This window comes from Zootoca vivipara, chromosome 2 (genome assembly GCF_963506605.1).
Source record: "Zootoca vivipara chromosome 2, rZooViv1.1, whole genome shotgun sequence".
Lineage (NCBI taxonomy): Eukaryota > Metazoa > Chordata > Lepidosauria > Squamata > Lacertidae > Zootoca > Zootoca vivipara.
The window spans coordinates 58,713,844-58,733,033 of NC_083277.1; the positions used below are offsets into that span (position 1 = coordinate 58,713,844).

General features: G+C 43.3%; 1 protein-coding gene and 2 long non-coding RNA genes across 3 annotated transcripts; 1 reads left to right on the top strand and 2 right to left on the bottom strand.

Annotated features, from left to right (window-relative positions):
* On the bottom strand, nt 1-5,134 carry LOC118080476 (ovomucoid-like). Its single transcript, XM_035105780.2, has 4 exons — nt 4,976-5,134; nt 4,279-4,313; nt 928-1,037; nt 1-235 (listed from the first exon to the last, which is right to left on the bottom strand). The coding sequence occupies exons 1-4, from the start codon at nt 5,028-5,030 to the stop codon at nt 172-174; spliced, it is 264 nt and encodes an 87-aa protein (XP_034961671.2). The 5' UTR covers nt 5,031-5,134; the 3' UTR covers nt 1-171.
* A 434-nt stretch (nt 5,135-5,568) lies between these two features.
* On the top strand, nt 5,569-12,452 carry LOC118081551 (uncharacterized). The gene is made up of 4 exons (XR_004692085.2): nt 5,569-6,172; nt 7,983-8,011; nt 8,499-8,608; nt 12,336-12,452. It is a non-coding gene; the product is annotated as an uncharacterized LOC118081551 (long non-coding RNA).
* LOC132591626 (uncharacterized) lies at nt 12,268-18,965 on the bottom strand. Its single transcript, XR_009557063.1, has 3 exons — nt 18,921-18,965; nt 13,816-14,131; nt 12,268-12,403 (listed from the first exon to the last, which is right to left on the bottom strand). It is a non-coding gene; the product is annotated as an uncharacterized LOC132591626 (long non-coding RNA).
* Nucleotides 18,966-19,190: the final 225 nt, after the last annotated feature.

Consider the following 19,190-nt stretch of genomic DNA (forward strand, 5'->3'; position numbering starts at 1 on the left):
GACAACGCTGCTTAGCTTATTTATTGATAAATCCAATCAAGATGATGCAATGTTTTCTTCAGTTACTAAAGCAGAAAATGCAAGGAGGAAACAATGGGTGGCTTTGTTTGTGGTGATGCTAAAAGGTGAGCAAGGCATGAACTGAGGGTGACATTCTTTAGTAGATGTTCTTTAGACATTCACTGCTCCATAGCATGGTCCATATCTAATCAGGGAGAGCCGTCCACGACTTTTGCTGGTGAGAGAAAGACAAAGCAGAGTGTGAGGGTCCACAAGATGCAAAATTATTAAACAGACGAAATGTACCAGTGAGTAGGATCGACTGAAAAAGAGAGGTCACTTGAAATTGGCAACCATAGGGTGGCACCCAACTAGATAGCTCTGCTAGTATAGGCACTTTGGAACTGTGCAATGAAACTTCACCTTATCCTCTCCCGCTACACCATGCACAACTCCTAAATATGTTCTGGTGAGAGAAGAGAATGAGAAGTTCCATTGTGGCAGCCCCAAGTGTTGGTGCTAACCCAACTGTTTAGTTGGATACTGCCCTAAGTTACATTTCCTGTTGGCAACAACACTGGATGAAATTGCTTCATTCTCCAAGTTTTACGTTACAAAATTATTTGTATTGCATCTGGCAGTTGTTTTGTTCAGGCAAGGACTTCCACTTGTGCCATGGAATTTCCCTTTCCTCTCCTTGTGCCCTCCCACCCGCTCCAAATTTGGTATAGAGGGTTGGAGGAACCCCTACAACAGATGTGGGGTTCCTCATGCCAGAGTGGGGGAGAGAGGGGAAGATCCATTACACAAGCAGAAAACTTGCAGAAACATTGGATCCAGCCCTTTGTAAGGCAGTGTTTCTCTTAAATAGGCTACAAATCCTGCTCATCCTTTTCAGGTTGTTCATCATGGGAAATCTGTACTCACACAAATGCATTGCAGAAGAAGCACTTATTGCTGTATGTTTGGCCATCAGAACCACACATTCGTTGTAACTCCAAGGTGCAGAAGTTTCTCGGATAGCCTTGGCAATCAACCTGCAGAGAGCAAGAGAGCAATAGCACATTTTCAAGATTCCTTGCCCACTTAGCATTAAGCTACACAATGACTTCTTTGAGCATTATAAATATAAGCATAGACATAAATACACAGTGATGCCCATGATCATTCACCAAGCATTGTTATGTTGTGCCTTACCATTCTGCCCAGAGAGAAGGAGAATTTCAGGTGCAGATGTACGATAAACATATAGTAAAGTAGTCCTCCGTGTTTTCAGAAAGCGAGGGATGTTCTCAGGCTTACTTGCAAAGCCAACTCAATGTAATTTTTAATGTTGAAACTAAAGAAATAAATGTGACCATACCTACACACCCACACAGACGCACACCCTGACCAGTTTAAAGCCATCAAGCCAAATACTTATCTTTTATTTCCAACCAGAGGATATGTATAATATATGACTGTGCTCTGTTGCAGCTTAAGCTAGTATTTAGTTTTATTATAATTTTAAAATTGTTTCATTGTTTCATGATTTTTTGCTTGTTTTATGAGCACTGCTCAGAAATGCAAAAAATTAAGAGCTGTATAAATGCCTTAAGTAAATGAAATAAATGAATGAACTTTACATTGCTCATTTTATTTATCTGTATCTATTTTTTTGTTTATCTGTTTCCAGGGATTGAGAGGGTCTGTTAATTTCAGTTCTCTCCGTTTCTGCTTTCCAATCTTAAAATCAATTCCTGAGTTTTCTCTCTCTTTAGGTTCTCCTGGAAGTTTATTACCATTTTGAGGCAGGTTTCTTCCAATCATTTTTTTTTTTTACTATTGTACACATTTTTGCAAGCATTTTCCCTCGGTATAATTCATTTTTTGTATCTTATTTCATTATTTATTCCTCATATTTATATCCCAACTTTTTGCACCAAAGAGCTCAAGTTCTTCTTTCCTCACAACAACCAAGGTCACCCTGTGAGCTTCACGGCTGAGCACAGATTTGAATTCTGGTCTCCCAGATAGTAGTCCAACACTCTAAGCACTACACCACACTGGCTCTAATATATTATTGTTTATGCACACTTTCCTTCTAATATATGCATTTTTGTAAACGTCTGTTGGCTGGAGGAATGCAGTGCAAAATTTGGATATCGTATTTTCCCATTTATAACACACACATACCCCATGTATAAGACGACCCCTATATTGGGGGACTCAGAATTAAGAAAATGGGGGGAGATTGCCCAAAGTTGTTGACCTTTTGGGGGGGGAGGATTGCTGAAAATAGCTCACCCGCATGACCTACGCCGCCACTCGCACACGCCGCAGAAGCTACCTATCGCCTGTCACCTTGCCGGCAGAGGCCACCAATTGCCTGCCCAATTGCCGCAGCGACAGCCAATCAACACCAGCCCTTGCCGCAGCCACCAATAACATGCTGTTGACAATCTCCGGCTCACGGCAACAACCCATCCCATGTCCCCTCCTATGCACTATCCGTGTATGAGATGACCCACAATTTTTAACATACTTTAAAAAAACAAAAAAAACCCGTCTTATACATGGAAAAGTATGGTATTTGTGAATTTGGAATAATAGCTTTGCTTCAGTTCCCACACCGTATCAGAAAGTGTAATGTGACAGATTTGGCTTTAAATGCAAACTGAATAGAATTTCTCCCCATCTCTGCTCCCGCGTGATACTAACATTGCCACAGATAAGCCGGATGGGGCAGGGTGATAAGGACCAGCTCACCCTTGAGTCAAGGCAAGATGACCACCTCAGGGAGCAGGTTCCACGGGGACTGCAGATCCAGCCTCTAAGGAGCCGCCAAGGAAGAAACCACCCACTGCTGCTGTGGCAACGACAGCTGTTTTGTGGGTAGATGAAGCCGTTTCCAGGGTGTGGTTGCTGTTGTGAGAGCTGGGTGCAGGGTGGGGACCCCAAAGGTGGACAAACTGACCCAGAAGCAGCACAATGTGTCCTACCCCTTTCCCTAAAAAAAGCTCAACAACTTTCTTTGGGAAGCTCCCCCAACTTTTTGTCCGGATTTTTACTTTTTGAAATATGGCAACCCTACTCACGCCCCATACGATGCAGTAGTGCATAATGGACATAGCCAGGATTTATGTTAGTGGCAGCAGGCTTTATGAGCCTCTTGGGTTTGCTGAGCAGAAGTTCGGTGTTTCGAATCCCCACGATGGGGTGAGCTCCCGTTGCTCTGTCCCAGCTCCTGCCAACCTAGCAGTTCAAAAGCATGCCAGTGCAAGGAGATAAATAGGCACATCTGCGGTGGGAAGGTAAACGGCATTTCTGTGCTTTCTGCTTTCTGTCACAGTGTTCTGTTGTGCTAGAAGCAGTTTAGTCATGCTGGCCACATGACCCGAAAAGCTGTCTGTGGACAAACGCCAGCTCCCTCGGCCTGAAAGCAAGATGAGCGCCGAAAACCCATAGTCGCCATTGACTGGACTTTACTGTCCAGGGGTCCTTTACCCTTTACCTTTTTACCTATGTTAGTGAGGGGAGAACTGAGCTATCTGTGACGTGATTGGTCGGTTAGGTCTTTTTATTTATTTACTTAATTTAGGGGGAGGACAGCTGCCCCCTCCTGTCCCGCCTCGGCTACATCCATGGAGTGTTTAGTTATTATAGCTAGTAGCCACTGGGAGTTTTATCCTTCATGAATTTTATTTAATGCTCTTTTAAAACCACCTATGCTGGTGGCTATAACTATTGTTTGTTGGATTCAATTCCATAGTTCAACCACTGAAGAACCACTTTCTTTTGTCTCTCCCGAATCTTCAAAAATTCAGCTTCTCTGTATGCCCCAAGTTCTAGTGTTATGGAGAGAAAACATTTATCTATTTACTTCTCACACACCCTGCATTATTTGATACACCTCCATCATGTCCCCTCTTTCTCATCATTTTTCCAAACTAAAAAGTTCCATATATTGTATCCTTTGCTCATAGTAGAGTTGCTCTGACCGCTTTTGAGCCACAGTTCTTACTTAATGCATTTCATTCCCATTTCTAAGCCAATTATTTCTCCCTGTTCTGTTCAGGAGCACATTTCCTTCATGGAAATGAATATGCTGGTGAGACAGGACCTCAACTTTACATTTGCCCCCTGTAACCCTCTCAGATTCAACAGCGCTGCGCTGCACGAAATAGTTTAATCCTGAACTTTGTTTTCATTGTTCTTTACTTACTATTACGTGCTTTAATTCTCATCTACAGCTACATGATATTAATTGTGTGATCAGAAGAAATAGCTGGCTCTTACCTGTAGTTGGGGTCTTCTTGCTTCAACGACAGTATCTAGAACCAAAACAACAATTTTAAAAGCTGTAAAGCAAAGCCACCTGTTGAAAGGCAGTCCATTGGGGGGCATTTTATTCACCTCTGAAAAATGAGGTGCATTTTGTCTTACCTTTCCTTTACTATTTTGATATGGAATATGCCAAATAACATAACTGATTAATAGTTGAAGTGAAAATGAACAAATAAATTAAGATTCCTTATCTGGTTGACAACACAATTGAAAGGCCCCCCCCCAATTTTTTTGTTCAAATCCCATCGGTTTGCAACACAATCCTGTTGAACTTTCTCTTGTGGATGCTTAGAACTGCACATAAGTTCTGCTTTCATGTGTTATTGCAGCCCTGTAGAGGCCATCAAAAATTTGTGTGTGGTGGCTCCTGGGGTCCTTAATGTTTGCAAGCTATTCATCATGTGGATTGGCATGGAGGGTACCAGGTAATAGTGCCTGGTACTGCCAGGAATTTGATGTGCTGTCATTGAGCCTCTCCATGTGGCAGAGTAAATTCTACACGTTAAGCATTTGTATTCCCTGTGGTTCTTACATCCAACTCGTGGAATCAGTTCTGATTAATTTCTGAGATGTGAGTGCATAATGCGACACAAATTTCAAGAGGATAGTCTCTCCTAAAGGTACCTTGGCGGTACGATAGGTGACTCACCTGAGTACAGGAAAAAGAGTGTCAGAATGAGGAGCAAAAAACCCAATGTCTTCATGATGAGTCTTGATCTCGCACCTCCAAGCAGACTTTTCTCAGATTCCGCTGGCAGAGGAAAGATCGAATATGAGGTCTCTCTATATCCCCTTTCCAAACAATATCTACATGTGGAAATTTGATACTGCTGTGGGGAGGTGGAGCACATTCAAAGGTTCCTTACCTGTGAAGGGGCAACTAGCTTGTTATCAGAGAGTAAGTAAATGATCTCGTTGCCTTGGCCGTATGCCACAACAAAGAATAGCATACACTGTACATAAAAGGGCTTGCTGACAAATTGCATATAAGGATTGCATGCATAAAAGAAGCAGTCAATAAAAAGAATGCTTAATAAAATTCTGAGTTGTATTTCTGGCAACCTTCCCTATAAAGGCCCAGATAAGAGATAAGTCCAATGCCAGTTCTCTCCAAAAGCAAACAGAGCCCTTTCCCACCCCCTCATTATTCTCCTTTCAATGTTGGCAAGCACAAACTGTTTTGCTGTTGCTTCAGCCTGCGGTCTCATTAAACTGAAGAGTGAGCCAGGCCTTTGGATTGCGGGTCCATAGAAACGTAACAATGAAACAGAAAGTTGTGGGGAGGGAGCCTCTTCAACACTTCAGCCTCAAAACCCCATCAAAACAACAGTCCTGTGCAGATGTGGCTGTTTGCTCCTACAGGAGGCAGTGATGGTTCCACCCTTGATGGCTTTAAAAGGAGGTTAGACACATTCATGGAGGAGGCTATCAATGTGATGGCTATGCTCTACCTCCAAAGTCAGAGGCAGCAATGCTTCTGAATGCCAGTTGCTGGAAACCACAGGAGGAGAGAGTACTGCTGCACTCAGGTCCTCCTTTGGGGATTCTCACATGCATTTGGTTGGCCACTGTGAAAACAGAATGCTGGACTAGATGGGCCATGGGCCTGATCCAGCAGGCTTATCTTATGTTCTTATACAATTCTAAACAGTCATGACTTTCCCCAAAAGAATCCTGGCAATTATAGCTTGTAAAGTAAGGGTGTTGAGAGATGTTAGGAAAGCCCTGTTCTGTAAAAAAGCAACAAAGTTATGGATAAAAATAAATGACTAAATAAATTTCTAGAGATTTGTTTTTTTTAAAAAAAAGTCTGGATCAGTCAGGGCCAGACGGGGCCTGGTTCAGGGTGAGTATTTGAAGACACAAATAAGTTGGACCAATACAGTCCTATCTCGGGTTACAGCTGCTTCAGGTTGCGTCTTTTCGGGTTGCGCTCCGCGCCAAACCTGGAAGTACCAGAATGGGTTACTTCCAGGTTTCGGCACGCGAATGCGCAGAAATGCTAAATTGTGCTTTGCGCATGCACAGAAGCGCCAAATCGTGACCCATGCGTGCGCGGACGCGGGTTGCGAATGCTGTGGGTTGCAAACGTGTGTTCACTGTGATATGCAATTTGTTGTTATAGTCCTTTATCATCATTGTTTAGGCTTATGGTCAAGACAAGCTACTTCGTATGCAACTTCCTAAGGTACTGGTTACCACATATCTCATGCATGTGCCCAGGTTCTGCACAGGAAAGGAACTTTCCCATTTCCATGTGTAAATATTTCTTGAGATTGGGAGATTTCATCATCAGGGCCACAGAGACCTCTATATATTCAGGGCAGAGGGTCCAGACCTCACTGCAGCCAGTGAAATCTGAGAAGCATCTACTGCTCAGAAAAACACCCAAAGGCAGACAGAACTAAACCCACCAGCAAAATCATGAAGCCAGGCAGCTTTCTCCTCCTCACTCTGATGGTCTTCTTTCTGTACTCGGGTGAGTCATATTTCACATTACAAAGGTTGCCTTTGGGGGAAAGATTTTTCTACAAATGTTCCATTAGATACTCCATCTCAGAAAGGAACCCAAAATCCATGAATTGTCCAGATGTTCCAAAGACTGTATGAAGGCTCTTATTAGGTTGTCAACTGAATCTGATCAAATCTCCCTGCAAGCCTCAGTGCTTCATTTGTGAAAGCTTGTGGAAGAAGGAGGCATTGTGTGGTCACACACAGGGATATGGGAACAGAGAAGCACATCCCTCAAACACACACACACAGTTGAACCCTCACATATTCTTTTGAATGCTCAGATGTAGCTATTCTCAAGGAAGCTTCTATATGAAATTAGTAGGAACGGGAAAGAATATCTTGTCATGTGAGATTATCACCCTACTGAAAGCAACAGAATGGGCTTCAGTTTAGCTAGGAGTTGAATGGGTATATACATGTTTTCTTTACAGTATTAGTATCATCAACTGATTAGCTAGTTTGATTTGAGTTGATTCGATTCTCATCAACTGATCAGGGACATTTAAATTCAGCTGCATATTGCCAAAACTCACTATAAATGAACTTTTTAGAGAACAAAGGGAATGTAAGATAAAATGTATCTCATTTTTCTATTCCTAGAAATAAATGTTTTCAAATGGAAAAGGAAAGTCAGGCATTGGGTAAGCCTTTGTTTGGTTGGAGGGGAGGTTGTAGCCTCCACCTTCCCCTCCCCATTAAAGGGTATCTTGTTAAAGGAATCCAGGGGTGTAGATTCTGTCCAATGCCCGGACATGAGCTAGGGCCATGCCACGACCCCAACTGGGACCTCTCGGGGTGCCCCTATTTTATGTAAGTCATTGAGCTCCTCCTATTGGTGGTTTACCCTTAGTTGGACTCCCTACAGATGGGCAGAAGTTGAGATATAGTCTGGCTTCACCCAATGCCTAAGCCAAACCAATAATGTTGTGGCGTATTCGAACCCATAAACCAAAATCCACTGTCCGTGTGATTATTTATCCACTAGGGAATTGTGGGTCACAGGGCCTTGGCATGCAAAAAGGAAGTGTAGGATAAAATGTATCTCATTCTTACATTCCCAGAAAGGAATGTTCTCAAATGGACTATTATTCAACATGTAGATTTGCTTTAGAATCTTTACATTTTGTATGTTTTGATTCTAGACATTGTCACTGAAGCAAGTTTTGAGCGGGTGAGTGGCAGTCATTTATTCTTATTACAGAACATCATAATAACTTGCTGTCAAGATGTGTAATATTGCTTTTTCCTGCAGCTCATGGTTAAACTATGGAACTCGCTCCCACAGGAGGCAGTGATGGCCAAAAAAAACCCCCTTGGTGCCATTGAAAGGGATTAGACAAAATCATGGAGTAGAGGGCTACTTTCTTGGAGTTTGCACAGATGGTTTTTTGCACTGCCTCTCTCCTTGCCAGTCCTTCCACAGCATAGTTGGTTGCAATGTTTGCCGGACGCCTTTGAGTTCAGCAGATTTGCTTTGTGCGAAAATAAGACTGTGGCTCTGTCCCATTTAATCAGTACTCTTCATTTGGGGGGCGGGTGTGTGTGTGATTTCTTAAAACAAGAAAAACCTGATGTGCAACTAAGACCTGATTGGTAAAAGCAACAACATGAGATTTGCCAGAAAATGGATAAAACTATAAAATTTACTCTCTCTGTAGAGATATTGTCGAGGATATCCAAAACCACAGTGCACCCTGGAACTCAATCCCCACTGTGGCTCTGATGGCGTGCCATATGGCAACAAGTGTGACTTCTGCAATGTGTATATGTGAGTACAGGTTTTGCTTATGAGGTGGAAATGAACATGGTAAACCGAGATAATCTAGATTTTAAGATAGAGCAGGTACAGGGCTCCACATGCATCACCCTCCTGACAGTGTTATTGCTGATTCAGCAAAGTGGCATGCTGTGGGGGGAGGGCATAGGAAAGATGCCCAATTGGGTTCAGTCACTGCTCCCCAAAAGCCCCAACCTCACCTCTCTCTCTAATTAAATTTTCTGTTTTACCATTTAAAGTACTCATTTTTATATCCTTAAGATATCAGTGACTTCCCTTCTTCTCTTTCCATGGTTCATCTTACATATCATAAATCCCTGCATATTTTACACAAAGTATACCATTCAGTATTCCATTATTACATCCATCAAAACTTATTTACACTGTTGAATTTATCTTAATGCTGCCAGCGTTTTCAGCTGCACACAGTTATTTCCCATATAGTCAATAAATGTTTTCCAATCTTCTCTAAATGTATGTTCTTCCTGTTCTCTTATTCTATATGTTAAGTCTGCAAGCTGCGCATATTCTGTCAACTTAAGTTGCCATTCTTCTTTGGTCGGGACGTTGCTTGTTTTCCATTTTGGGGCTAACAAAACATAGGCCACAGTAGTAGCATACATAAATAACCTTTTTTGACACCTGGGAATTTCAGTCTGAATTATCCCCAATAGAAAGGACTCTGGTTTTTTTTGGGGGGGGGAGTACTTTTTTAAAAAAAATTCAGTTCCTTATGGATAATTTCCCAATACTATTTTACCCTTTTACAAGCCCACCAACCTCCTCACCACTCTCTTTCCCCCAAGGAGCAGAGATGCCCCTGTCAGGAGGGCAATCGTGTTGAAGTGCCCCATCATGCCTGTTGTTGTTGTTTAGTCGTTTAGTCGTGTCCGACTCTTCGTGACCCCATGGACCATAGCACGCCAGGCACTCCTGTCTTGCACTGCCTCCCGCAGTTTGGTCAAACTCATGTTCGTAGCTTCGAGAACACTGTCCAACCACCTTGTCCTCTGACGTCCCCTTCTCCTAGTGCCCTCAATCTTTCCCAACATCAGGGTCTTTTCCAAGGATTCTTCTCTTCTCATGAGGTGGCCAAAGTATTGGAGCCTCAGCTTCACGATCTGTCCTTCCAGGGAGCACTCAGGGCTGATTTCCTTCAGAATGGATAGGTTTGATCTTCTTGCAGTCCATGGGACTCTCAAGAGTCTCCTCCAGCACCATAATTCAAAAGCATCAATTCTTCGGCGATCAGCCTTCTTTATGGTCCAGCTCTCACTTCCATACATCACTACTGGGAAAACCATAGCTTTAACTATACGGACCTTTGTCGGCAAGGTGATGTCTCTGCTTTTTAAGATGCTGTCTAGGTTTGTCATTGCTTTTCTCCCAAGAAGCAGGCGTCTTTTAATTTCGTGACTGCTGTCACCATCTGCAGTGATCAAGGAGCCCAAGAAGGTAAAATCTCTCACTGCCTCCATTTCTTCCCCTTCTATTTGCCAGGAGGTGATGGGACCAGTGGCCATGATCTTGGTTTTTTTGATGTTGAGCTTCAGACCATATTTTGCGCTCTCCTCTTTCACCCTCATTAAAAGGTTCTTTAATTCCTCCTCGCTTTCTGCCATCAAGGTTGTGTCATCTGCATATCTGAGGTTGTTGATATTTCTTCCGGCAATCTTAATTCCTGCTTGGGATTCATCTAGTCCAGCCTTTCGCATGATGAATTCTCCATATAAGTTAAATAAGCAGGGAGACAATATACAACCTTGTCGTACTCCTTTCCCAATTTTGAACCACTCAGTTGTTCCATATCCAGTTCTAACTGTAGCTTCTTGTCCCACATAGAGATTTCTCAGGAGACAGATGAGGTGATCAGGCACTCCCATTTCTTTAAGAACTTGCCATAGTTTGCTGTGGTCGACACAGTCAAAGGCTTTGCATAGTCAATGAAGCAGAAGTAGACGTTTTTCTGGAACTCTCTAGCTTTCTCCATAATCCAGCGCATGTTTGCTATTTGGTCTCTGGTTCCTCTGCCCTTTCGAAATCCAGCTTGCACTTCTGGGAGTTCTCGGTCCACATACTGCCTAAGCCTGCCTTGTAGAATTTTAAGCATAACCTTGCTAGCGTGTGAAATGAGCGCAATTGTGCGGTAGTTGGAGCATTCTTTGGCACTGCCCTTCTTTGGAATTGGGATGTAGACTGATCTTCTCCAATCCTCTGGCCATTGCTGAGTTTTCCAAACTTGCTGGCATATTGGGTGTAGCACCTTAACAGCATCATCTTTTAAAATTTTAAATAGTTCAGCTGGAATATCATCACTTCCACTGGCCTTGTTATTAGCAGTGCTTTCTAAGGCCCATTTGACTTCACTCTCCAAGATGTCTGGCTCAAGGTCAGCAACCACACTACCTGGGGTGTACGAAACCTCCATGTCTTTCTGGTATAATTCCTCTGTGTATTCTTGCCACCTCTTCTTGATGTCTTCTGCTTCTGTTAGGTCCTTACCACTTTTGTCCTTGATTATGGTAGCTACTCCATGAAAGAAAAGAAAACTCCATGGACAAAGACAACAGGCCCCATCATGCCTACCACAACACAAAAGGTAGTGAGGTTGGCCCATAAGAAAAATAACACAAAGGCCCATCAGGGAATTAGAGGGTAATAAGAAAGCTATTGTGAAGGTAGGAAAGGCTTACGCTAGGTGCTTCCCTAATGTGGATCTTAGAATTGCTCTGGTGAAAAGTCTTAACATATTGAATGAATTTATTATTTCGGTCACAAAACATTCCAGCCCACATGTCTTAACATATACTCTTAGAGAGGTTTCTGTCATGGATGAAGAGTAAAAGCTGGAAAAGGGGAATGTTTTACCAAGTACTGCTGCTGGAAAGAACATATGAACATAAGAAGCTGCCTTATACAGAGTCAGGCCACTGGTCCATCCAGCTCAGTATTGTCTACATTGATGGGTAGCGGCTATTGTGGTTATTAATATTGCTCTTTAGAAGCAATAGGTGAATAAAAACTGGCTCTTCTTGAACTAAAAATTGCCCAGTCAAAAAATATGTTTCCTAAGCTTTACTAACATAATTTGTTCCAAAACCAGACACAAAACAATAATGATACACCCAATAGTTGCATAATATCATGCGCTTGTTCCAGCACAGGCCTAACATCTTAGAAATATGAAATAACTTTTCCCAGAGCTGAAAACAAAGCTCTTTCTCTCCACACAGACTCCATTAGCCCAGAGGCTATTTTCTCCTGGACATTAGTGTATCCTGGACATTAGTGATCCTATCTCTTCAGCCCTTTTCCAGAAAAACAAAGACCAACTCACACACCTAACATGGAGATCTGCAATTGAATCCCCCCAGGAGATCATGATGAATAGCAGAGATACATTCTCAGTTAATCATTTAAATGTTAGGCCTTCTGCTGCTCTTTCTTAGCTTCAAGCGATTTTTCCAATGCTATGTCTTGAGCGATACACATGCGGTTGGTATTTTAAATGTCAATGTAGAATCAAGCAATTATACTTAACCCTGTCTCTTCAGGTTATTGGACAGGATTATTTCTCATCCATTTCCCTTCCCCAAGAAATAGAGCAATGATGAACGTACCTTTCTTACCAATACTATTTCTGTTTAATGAGTAATAATGAAGCTTGCATCTTCTGAATTCTCATCCTGAGTTCTTGGCATTGTCTTTCCCGCATCAGCCAAAGTGGAAGACGTCTTAGACTGAAGAACCTTGGAAACTGCAGAAAACTTGAAGACTAAAGAACATCTACAAAAGAAAGTCCATTTCTCATCATACCCTGTTCATGCCATCTCCAGGAAGAAATTCATTATTATTCCCTCTGCTTATGCTCTGTTCTGCTAGCCAGTGAATATCTTGCAACATCTTCATTTGATTTATCAATAAATAAGCTCAGCACCATTATAAACCTCTCCATACATTTATTTCTGTATTATCTACTTTTTAATTTATTATGTGATTTGGGTGAGAGAGAGATCTGGAAGTTTGTTACTAATAACGCACACTCAAAGAACTAATAATAATAATAATAATAATAATAATAATAATTTATTATTTATACCCCGCCCATCTGGCTGGGTTTCCCCAGCCACTCTGGGCAGCTTCCAACAGAAGAAGAAAATAATCAATTAAAGATTAAAAGCCTCTCTAAACAGGGCTGCCTTCAGATATCTTCTAAAAATCTGGTAGCTGTTTTTCTCTTTGACATCTGATGGGAGGGCATTCCACAGGGCAGGCGCCACTATTGAGAAGGCCCTCTGCCTGATTCCCTGCAACTTGGCTTCTCGCAGTGAGGGAACCACCAGAAGGCCCTTGGCACTGGACCTCTGTGTCCGGGCAGAATGATGAGGGTGGAGACGCTCCTTCAGGTATAGTGGACCGAGGCCATTTAGGGCTTTAAAGATCAGCACCAACACTTTGAACTGTGCTCGGAAACGTACTGGGAGCCAATGTGAATCTTTCAAGACCGGTGTTATGTGGTCTCGGTGGCCGCTTCCAGTCATCAGTCTAGCTGCCGCATTCTGGATTAGTTGTAGTTTCCAGGTCACCTTCAAAGGTAGTCCCACATAGAGCACATTGCAGTAGTCCAAGCGAGAGATAACTAGAGCATACACTACCATCCTTGATGGCTTTCAAAGGAGATTAGACAAATTCATGGAGGAGACTATCAATGTGATGGCTATGCTGTACCTCCAAAGTCGGAGGCAGCAATGTTTCTGAATACCAGTTGCTGGAAACCACAGGAGGGGGTAGTGCTTGCTGCTTCACTCAGGTCCTCCTTTGGGGATTATCACACGCACCTGGTTGGCCACTGTGAAAACAGGATACCGGACTTACATGGGCCATTGGCTTGATCCAGCAGGCTCCTCTCTACAAGATGTAGCTTATATATGAAATTAATCAAAAGGAACAGGAATGGAACATCTTGCCATGTGAAATTAGCTGGATATCCCACTGAAAGCAACAGAATGGATGTCTGTTTAGCTAGGAGTTGAATCAGTTTACACCTGTTTTCTCAATTAGTGCTGTCAACTGATTAACTGATTTGACTTGATTTGATTTGATTTGATTCTCTTCCCGTCAACTGATTAGGAACATTTAAATTCAGCTGCATATTCCCAAACCTCACAAAAATGTACTTTTAAGAGAAGTCCACTTACTTTTTCTGTTGGGTGGTGTTGTGGCCAGGCATTGGGCCAGCAATGATCCAGCTGCGGGTGAAAAGCAGCCCCCTCATTGTCGCTGCCTGGCCGTGTTGCCGGTGCTGGGCAGGGCCCCACCGAGGGGTGGCCCAGTGTTTATTCAGCACCGACAGGAAGCGTGGGCATAGGAAATTTAAACTGCAGCAAGGCCAGGGATCATCCTCTCATGTCATTCACTGGATTTTCTGGAAAGTGATTTTCTGGATCCATTTCAGTCGGGGTTTGGGCCTGGTTTTGGCACAGAAACTGTTTTGGTCGCCCTGTATGATGACCTCTGTCGAGAGAGAGAGAAAGGGAACATGTCCCTGTTAATTTTTCTCAACCTCTCAGCGGCTTTCAATACCATCGGCCATGGTATCCTTCTGGAGTGATTCTCCAAACTACGGGTGGGTGGCACTGCTTTGCGGTGGTTCCAGTCCAACTTGAATGGTCGTTCCCAGAAGGTGTTACTTAGAGAATGCTTTTCAGCCCAGTGGAACCTTCTATCCCCTATGTTGTTTAACATCATATGAAACCACTGGGTGGGGTTATCCGGAGGTTTGGAGTACATTATCAGCAGTATGCTGATGACACTCAGCTCTATTTCTCCTTTACATCTCCAGGTGAGGCAGTGGAATTGCTGGACCAATGCCTTGCCTCAGTATTGGACTGCATGAGATCCAACAAACTGAAGCTCAATGCAGATAAGACTGAGGCACTGTTAGTGGGTGGTTCCCTAGACCGGATGGCTGGGAGATCGCCTGCTCTTGATAGCATTACACTTCCTCTGAAGGAGCAGGTTCGTAGCTTGGAGGTACTCCTGGATCCTTTGCTGTCACTCGAGGCTCAGGTGGCCTCAGTGGCCCATGGTGCCTTCCATCAGCTTTGGCTGGTGGCCCAGCTACACCCCTTTTTGGACAGAGATAGCCTAACTACTGTTGTCTATGCTCTGGTAACCTCAAGGTTAGACTACTGCAATGCAAGGTGCAATGCAATGCAAGATTACTTATACAAGGTGAGTCCTTTAAAAAAAGGCCCCGTGGATACAGAGTACACATGTTCCACGGGGCCTCTTTTAAAAGACTCACCCTGTACATAGGGCTGCCTCTGAAGACAGTTCGGAAACTTCAGCTAGCATCCAGGTTGCTCACTGGAGCAAGATGGCTTGAGCATATTGCACTGATCCTGTCCAACTGCACTGGCTACCAATTAGTTTCCAGGCCCAATTTAAAGCGCTGGTTTTGACCTATAAAGCCTTAAATACCTCAGGACTACAATACCTCAAGGACTACCTCGGTCCATACAAAGCTAGCCAGACCCTGAGATCATCTTCTGAGGCCCTTCTTTGAGTGCCTCTGCTCTGGTACCCCAGCTGAGGAACTCCTTCCCACTGAAGATACTGATGTTCCCCACTTTTAGGCATCAAGTTAAAACTTATTTCTGCCTTACAGTGTTGGCTGCTTTAAGAATTGGTTTCTTCTGCTGCTAGATTGCTGTTTTGTTATCTTCGTTGGGTTTCTGGCTTTTATTTGATAACCATTGTCTTGCATTTTAATGAACTGTTTGTGTAGCACCTTGAAAACATTTGAGCTGAATGGCAGGCTATATAAATACCATTAATCAAATTTTGATGTAATAAGAAGTTTGGCTTGAAGCCCTCACTTCAAACCGTTCTAGTGTTGTAAGCTGCAACTAGTGGAATTCCCTCTTCTACATAACCATTTTTTATTATGGAAGGCCTAATAAAAGTTGTTTGCTGTGGATGATTTAACTATGCTATGATGACAAAACCTTGGCAGATGCACAGTATGAGAAATTCTAAGCTGAACTCAGCCCCAAACTATATTTACTTTGAGGAATAAACCTGTGGTATCTACATAGCTGCCAAGTTATCCCTTTTTTAAAGGGATTTTCCCTTATGCTGAATAGGCTTCCTCGCGAGAAAAGGGAAAACTTGGCAGCTATGTACAGTATCTAGGATACGGCTGGGTTCAGCTTGAAGTTTCTTGTGCCTTGTAAATAGATAGATAAATGCAAAACTACCACCATGCAAAAGATAAAAATAAATGTGGCAACATATGCACAGGCAAGAAGTACTCTAATATGTAAAGAGACAAAAAGATCAAGCCTAAGAATCCCAATAGGCTTGAAGGGGAAAGCCCAAGAACCTAAACTTCCCCCTTTTAAAAGCTTCTAAGGAAGACAACTGTTTAAAATGTACAAGGTAAAGGTTAGCAGCAGAGAATAAGCCCTAAGGATGTGGCTTTTTCATTTATTCAAAGCCTGATCAGGCTTTTCACCTTTAGAAACCACACCTCTGATGGATTTTCTGCCCCACCAGCTCTTTCTTTATTATGCACTGGAAAATTCTCCTTAGAAACAGCTACATATCCGCTCTAATGAGATCCTTATATATGCAGTAGTTTTGTACAATATTCAATACCCTTCAACGGGAGCACAATGCTACCATTCCCCTCCTGCCTTGTGCACTCTCTCTCTCTCTCTCTCTCTCTCTCTCTCTCTCTATATATATATATATATATATATATATATCCCATATACAATAGTCTGGCAAGATAAACAGTGCCTTGCTCACCCATTGTAGCACGTGTGCCAGCTTTACAAAGTCAGTGGAGAGCAGCGAAAGCTGTAACAGTAATTGAGGTTTACAGAAGTTTGCTTTGCCTGAAGCGACTATGCAATAAATATTGCAGGGGGGCCATCTAGTGGCTATTACTGGTAGCATATGGTAGTAGATCTGTGGCAGTCTATGCGGTGTCAGAGGAGGGGTAGTACCTCTGGTGGGGAACACGCCATGCTCCTTCTGAGATAGTTTGTCCACCTTTGGTCCCCATCCTGCACTCAGCTCTCACTTGTGGCTCCTAGAAGCTGTCAGCATATGACTGTGGCCACACACTTTGACTGACCTGCCAGGTGAGAGTAGCTGATGGGTCTCAAATCCTCATTGTGCCCAAAACTTCCCCTGCATGTGAAGACAGGCTCTGGCAGATTGAGCAGATGGGCCCCATACTGGGTCAACTGTCAAGAAAGCAGTTCTGCACGTGCTGTAGAGGAACGTGAGGGGCAACTTGGCCAGTTTCCCAGCTTCTGGATCTGGCTCAGGAAATGTATGTGTGGCCTCAGTTTCTGTGCACAGCTCCCAATGCAGTTCATGATACATGACAACTGCTTCCGTGTGCGTCTTGCCCCTGTCTTGCCCTAGTTTCCACCAGAGACTGCTTCCAGAATTGTTGCACATAACCTCTTCAGTACTCTTAAGTTGCACTCGAATGATGGGAGAAAATCACATGCTTAAATTGAGGCGCAGCTTGAGAGCCCTGCTCAGCAGGAAGTTCTTTGAAGAGGTCATCCTGTCGAAGCCTAAGTGACATCTAAGGGCTATTGTCAAGAGACGTTAATATAAAACCTTGTACCTTTTCTGGTGCTCCTTTGAAGGGGGGAAATACAACTATAAATGGTAACTTGAACTGCTCCCCCTGCTGTACTATTGATTTTCTTATTAATAATAATAATCTGTGGCATTCTCTGCTGGGTTTTATTACGTTAATGTTTGCCATGTGAAATGTTTGCCGTGTAAAACATTAGCTTCCTGTAATTCAGTTACTAACAGTCCCTACCCTTCTTCCCCAAAAAATGTAGGAGTAAGTGCATCTCAAGCATAACGTGTCCCATAACAATTTTGCCTCCTCGTGGGGTAAGCATTTGATAATACCAAAGAAGGGAAGAGATAAGTAATTCACATTCCATTGTCAGAACAGAACAGAACAGAACAGAACAGTTTATTGGCCAAGTATCAACCATACTTGGAATTTTGCTTCGACTACATTGCAATGTAAAGAAAAAACGTACCTCATACAACCACTATTCCCCTCACAATACAACAGCACAGCGAAAAGACCCCATACCACCAACTGGCCTCCCTTCCGCCCACAACTACAGATTCAACAATTTGATGGCACAAGGAAAAAAACTATTCCCGTGTCTAGACGTTTTTGTATATAGAGTCCTGTACCGACATCCGGATGGGAGTAAATCAAACAGGTGATGACCAGGATGCGAAGGGTCTGCAGCAATTCTCTGCTCTCTTCCTGACTCAAGCGGCATAAAGTGTCTCTATTGGAGGCAAACTAACACCATTTACCCTCTATGCAGTTTTTACTGCTCATTGGAGCAGTTATACACTCAAACGGGTGCAATACGGGTCATTAATAGTAGCAAAAAGTTTTCAGTACTTAGCTTGATGATAATGCCAGCTCAGAGTGCAGCAGCAATCAAATAGGCACTTGCGATTCTAGGGTCTATTAGGAAAGGGACTGAAAATAAAATGGCCAGCATCAAATTGCCTTTGACTGGACTTATGTCCCCCTGAAACCAATGAGAACAGTGAGCAGTGACTTAAGTTCTATTCACGTAAATGGGAACTAAGTCTAGCCAACTTAGTCTAGATCAGTGGTTCCCAACCTGTTTTTGCCCATGCCCCACCTAAGCATCTCTAAAATCCTGATGTGTCTCCCCCCCCACACCGGTGACATATAATTATTATTATTCAAAAAGTAAGCTATTCACATGGAGGAAGCCTAAAAGGCCATTAACGGTCTAACAACTCATTCTCATTTAAAAATCAAATTGCCCCTCAGGTCTAGATCCAAGCAGTGCTTTGTGTAAAATCTGTCACAACACTTCAAGGATGAGTTGGGAAAGGTGGCAAAAAAAGGTAACCAAAATGGAGCTCCTCCCCTTCGCTCGTTGCTGCCTGTAGACCCCTCCTTGCAAACAAGCAATGGCAGCAGAAGGAGCAGTCTCTGCTTGCCTTGCCTTCTCCCTCTAGGTGGCAGGAGAAAAGAGGGCAAGCAAGTGGGGAGCAAATGGATAACAGGGACAGCAATGAGGAAGCAGGTGGGGGAGGAGGCCTACCGAGCGCATCTTGACCAAGCGCCCCCTCCCCCCGCACACAAAAACACCTGGATCTGGCACTGATTTTGGCCACATCTGGACAATACATTTGAAGCAGCATTGCCACTTTCACAGTCATGGCTTCCCCCAAACAATCCAGGGAACTGTACTTTGTTCAGAGTGCGGAGAGTTGTTCGAAGGGCCCTATTCATCTCTGATTTCCCCCTCCCATCTCATAAAAGTCAGGTGACTCAGGGATGCAACTACAGTGGTACCTCAGGTTACAGACGCTTCAGGTTACAGACTCCGCTAACCCAGAAATAGGACCTCGGGTTAAGAACTTTGCTTCAGGATGAGAACAGAAATCGCACGGTGGTGGCACGGGAGTGCCCATTAGCTAAAGTGGTACCTCAGGTTAAGAACAGTTTCAGGTTAAGAAC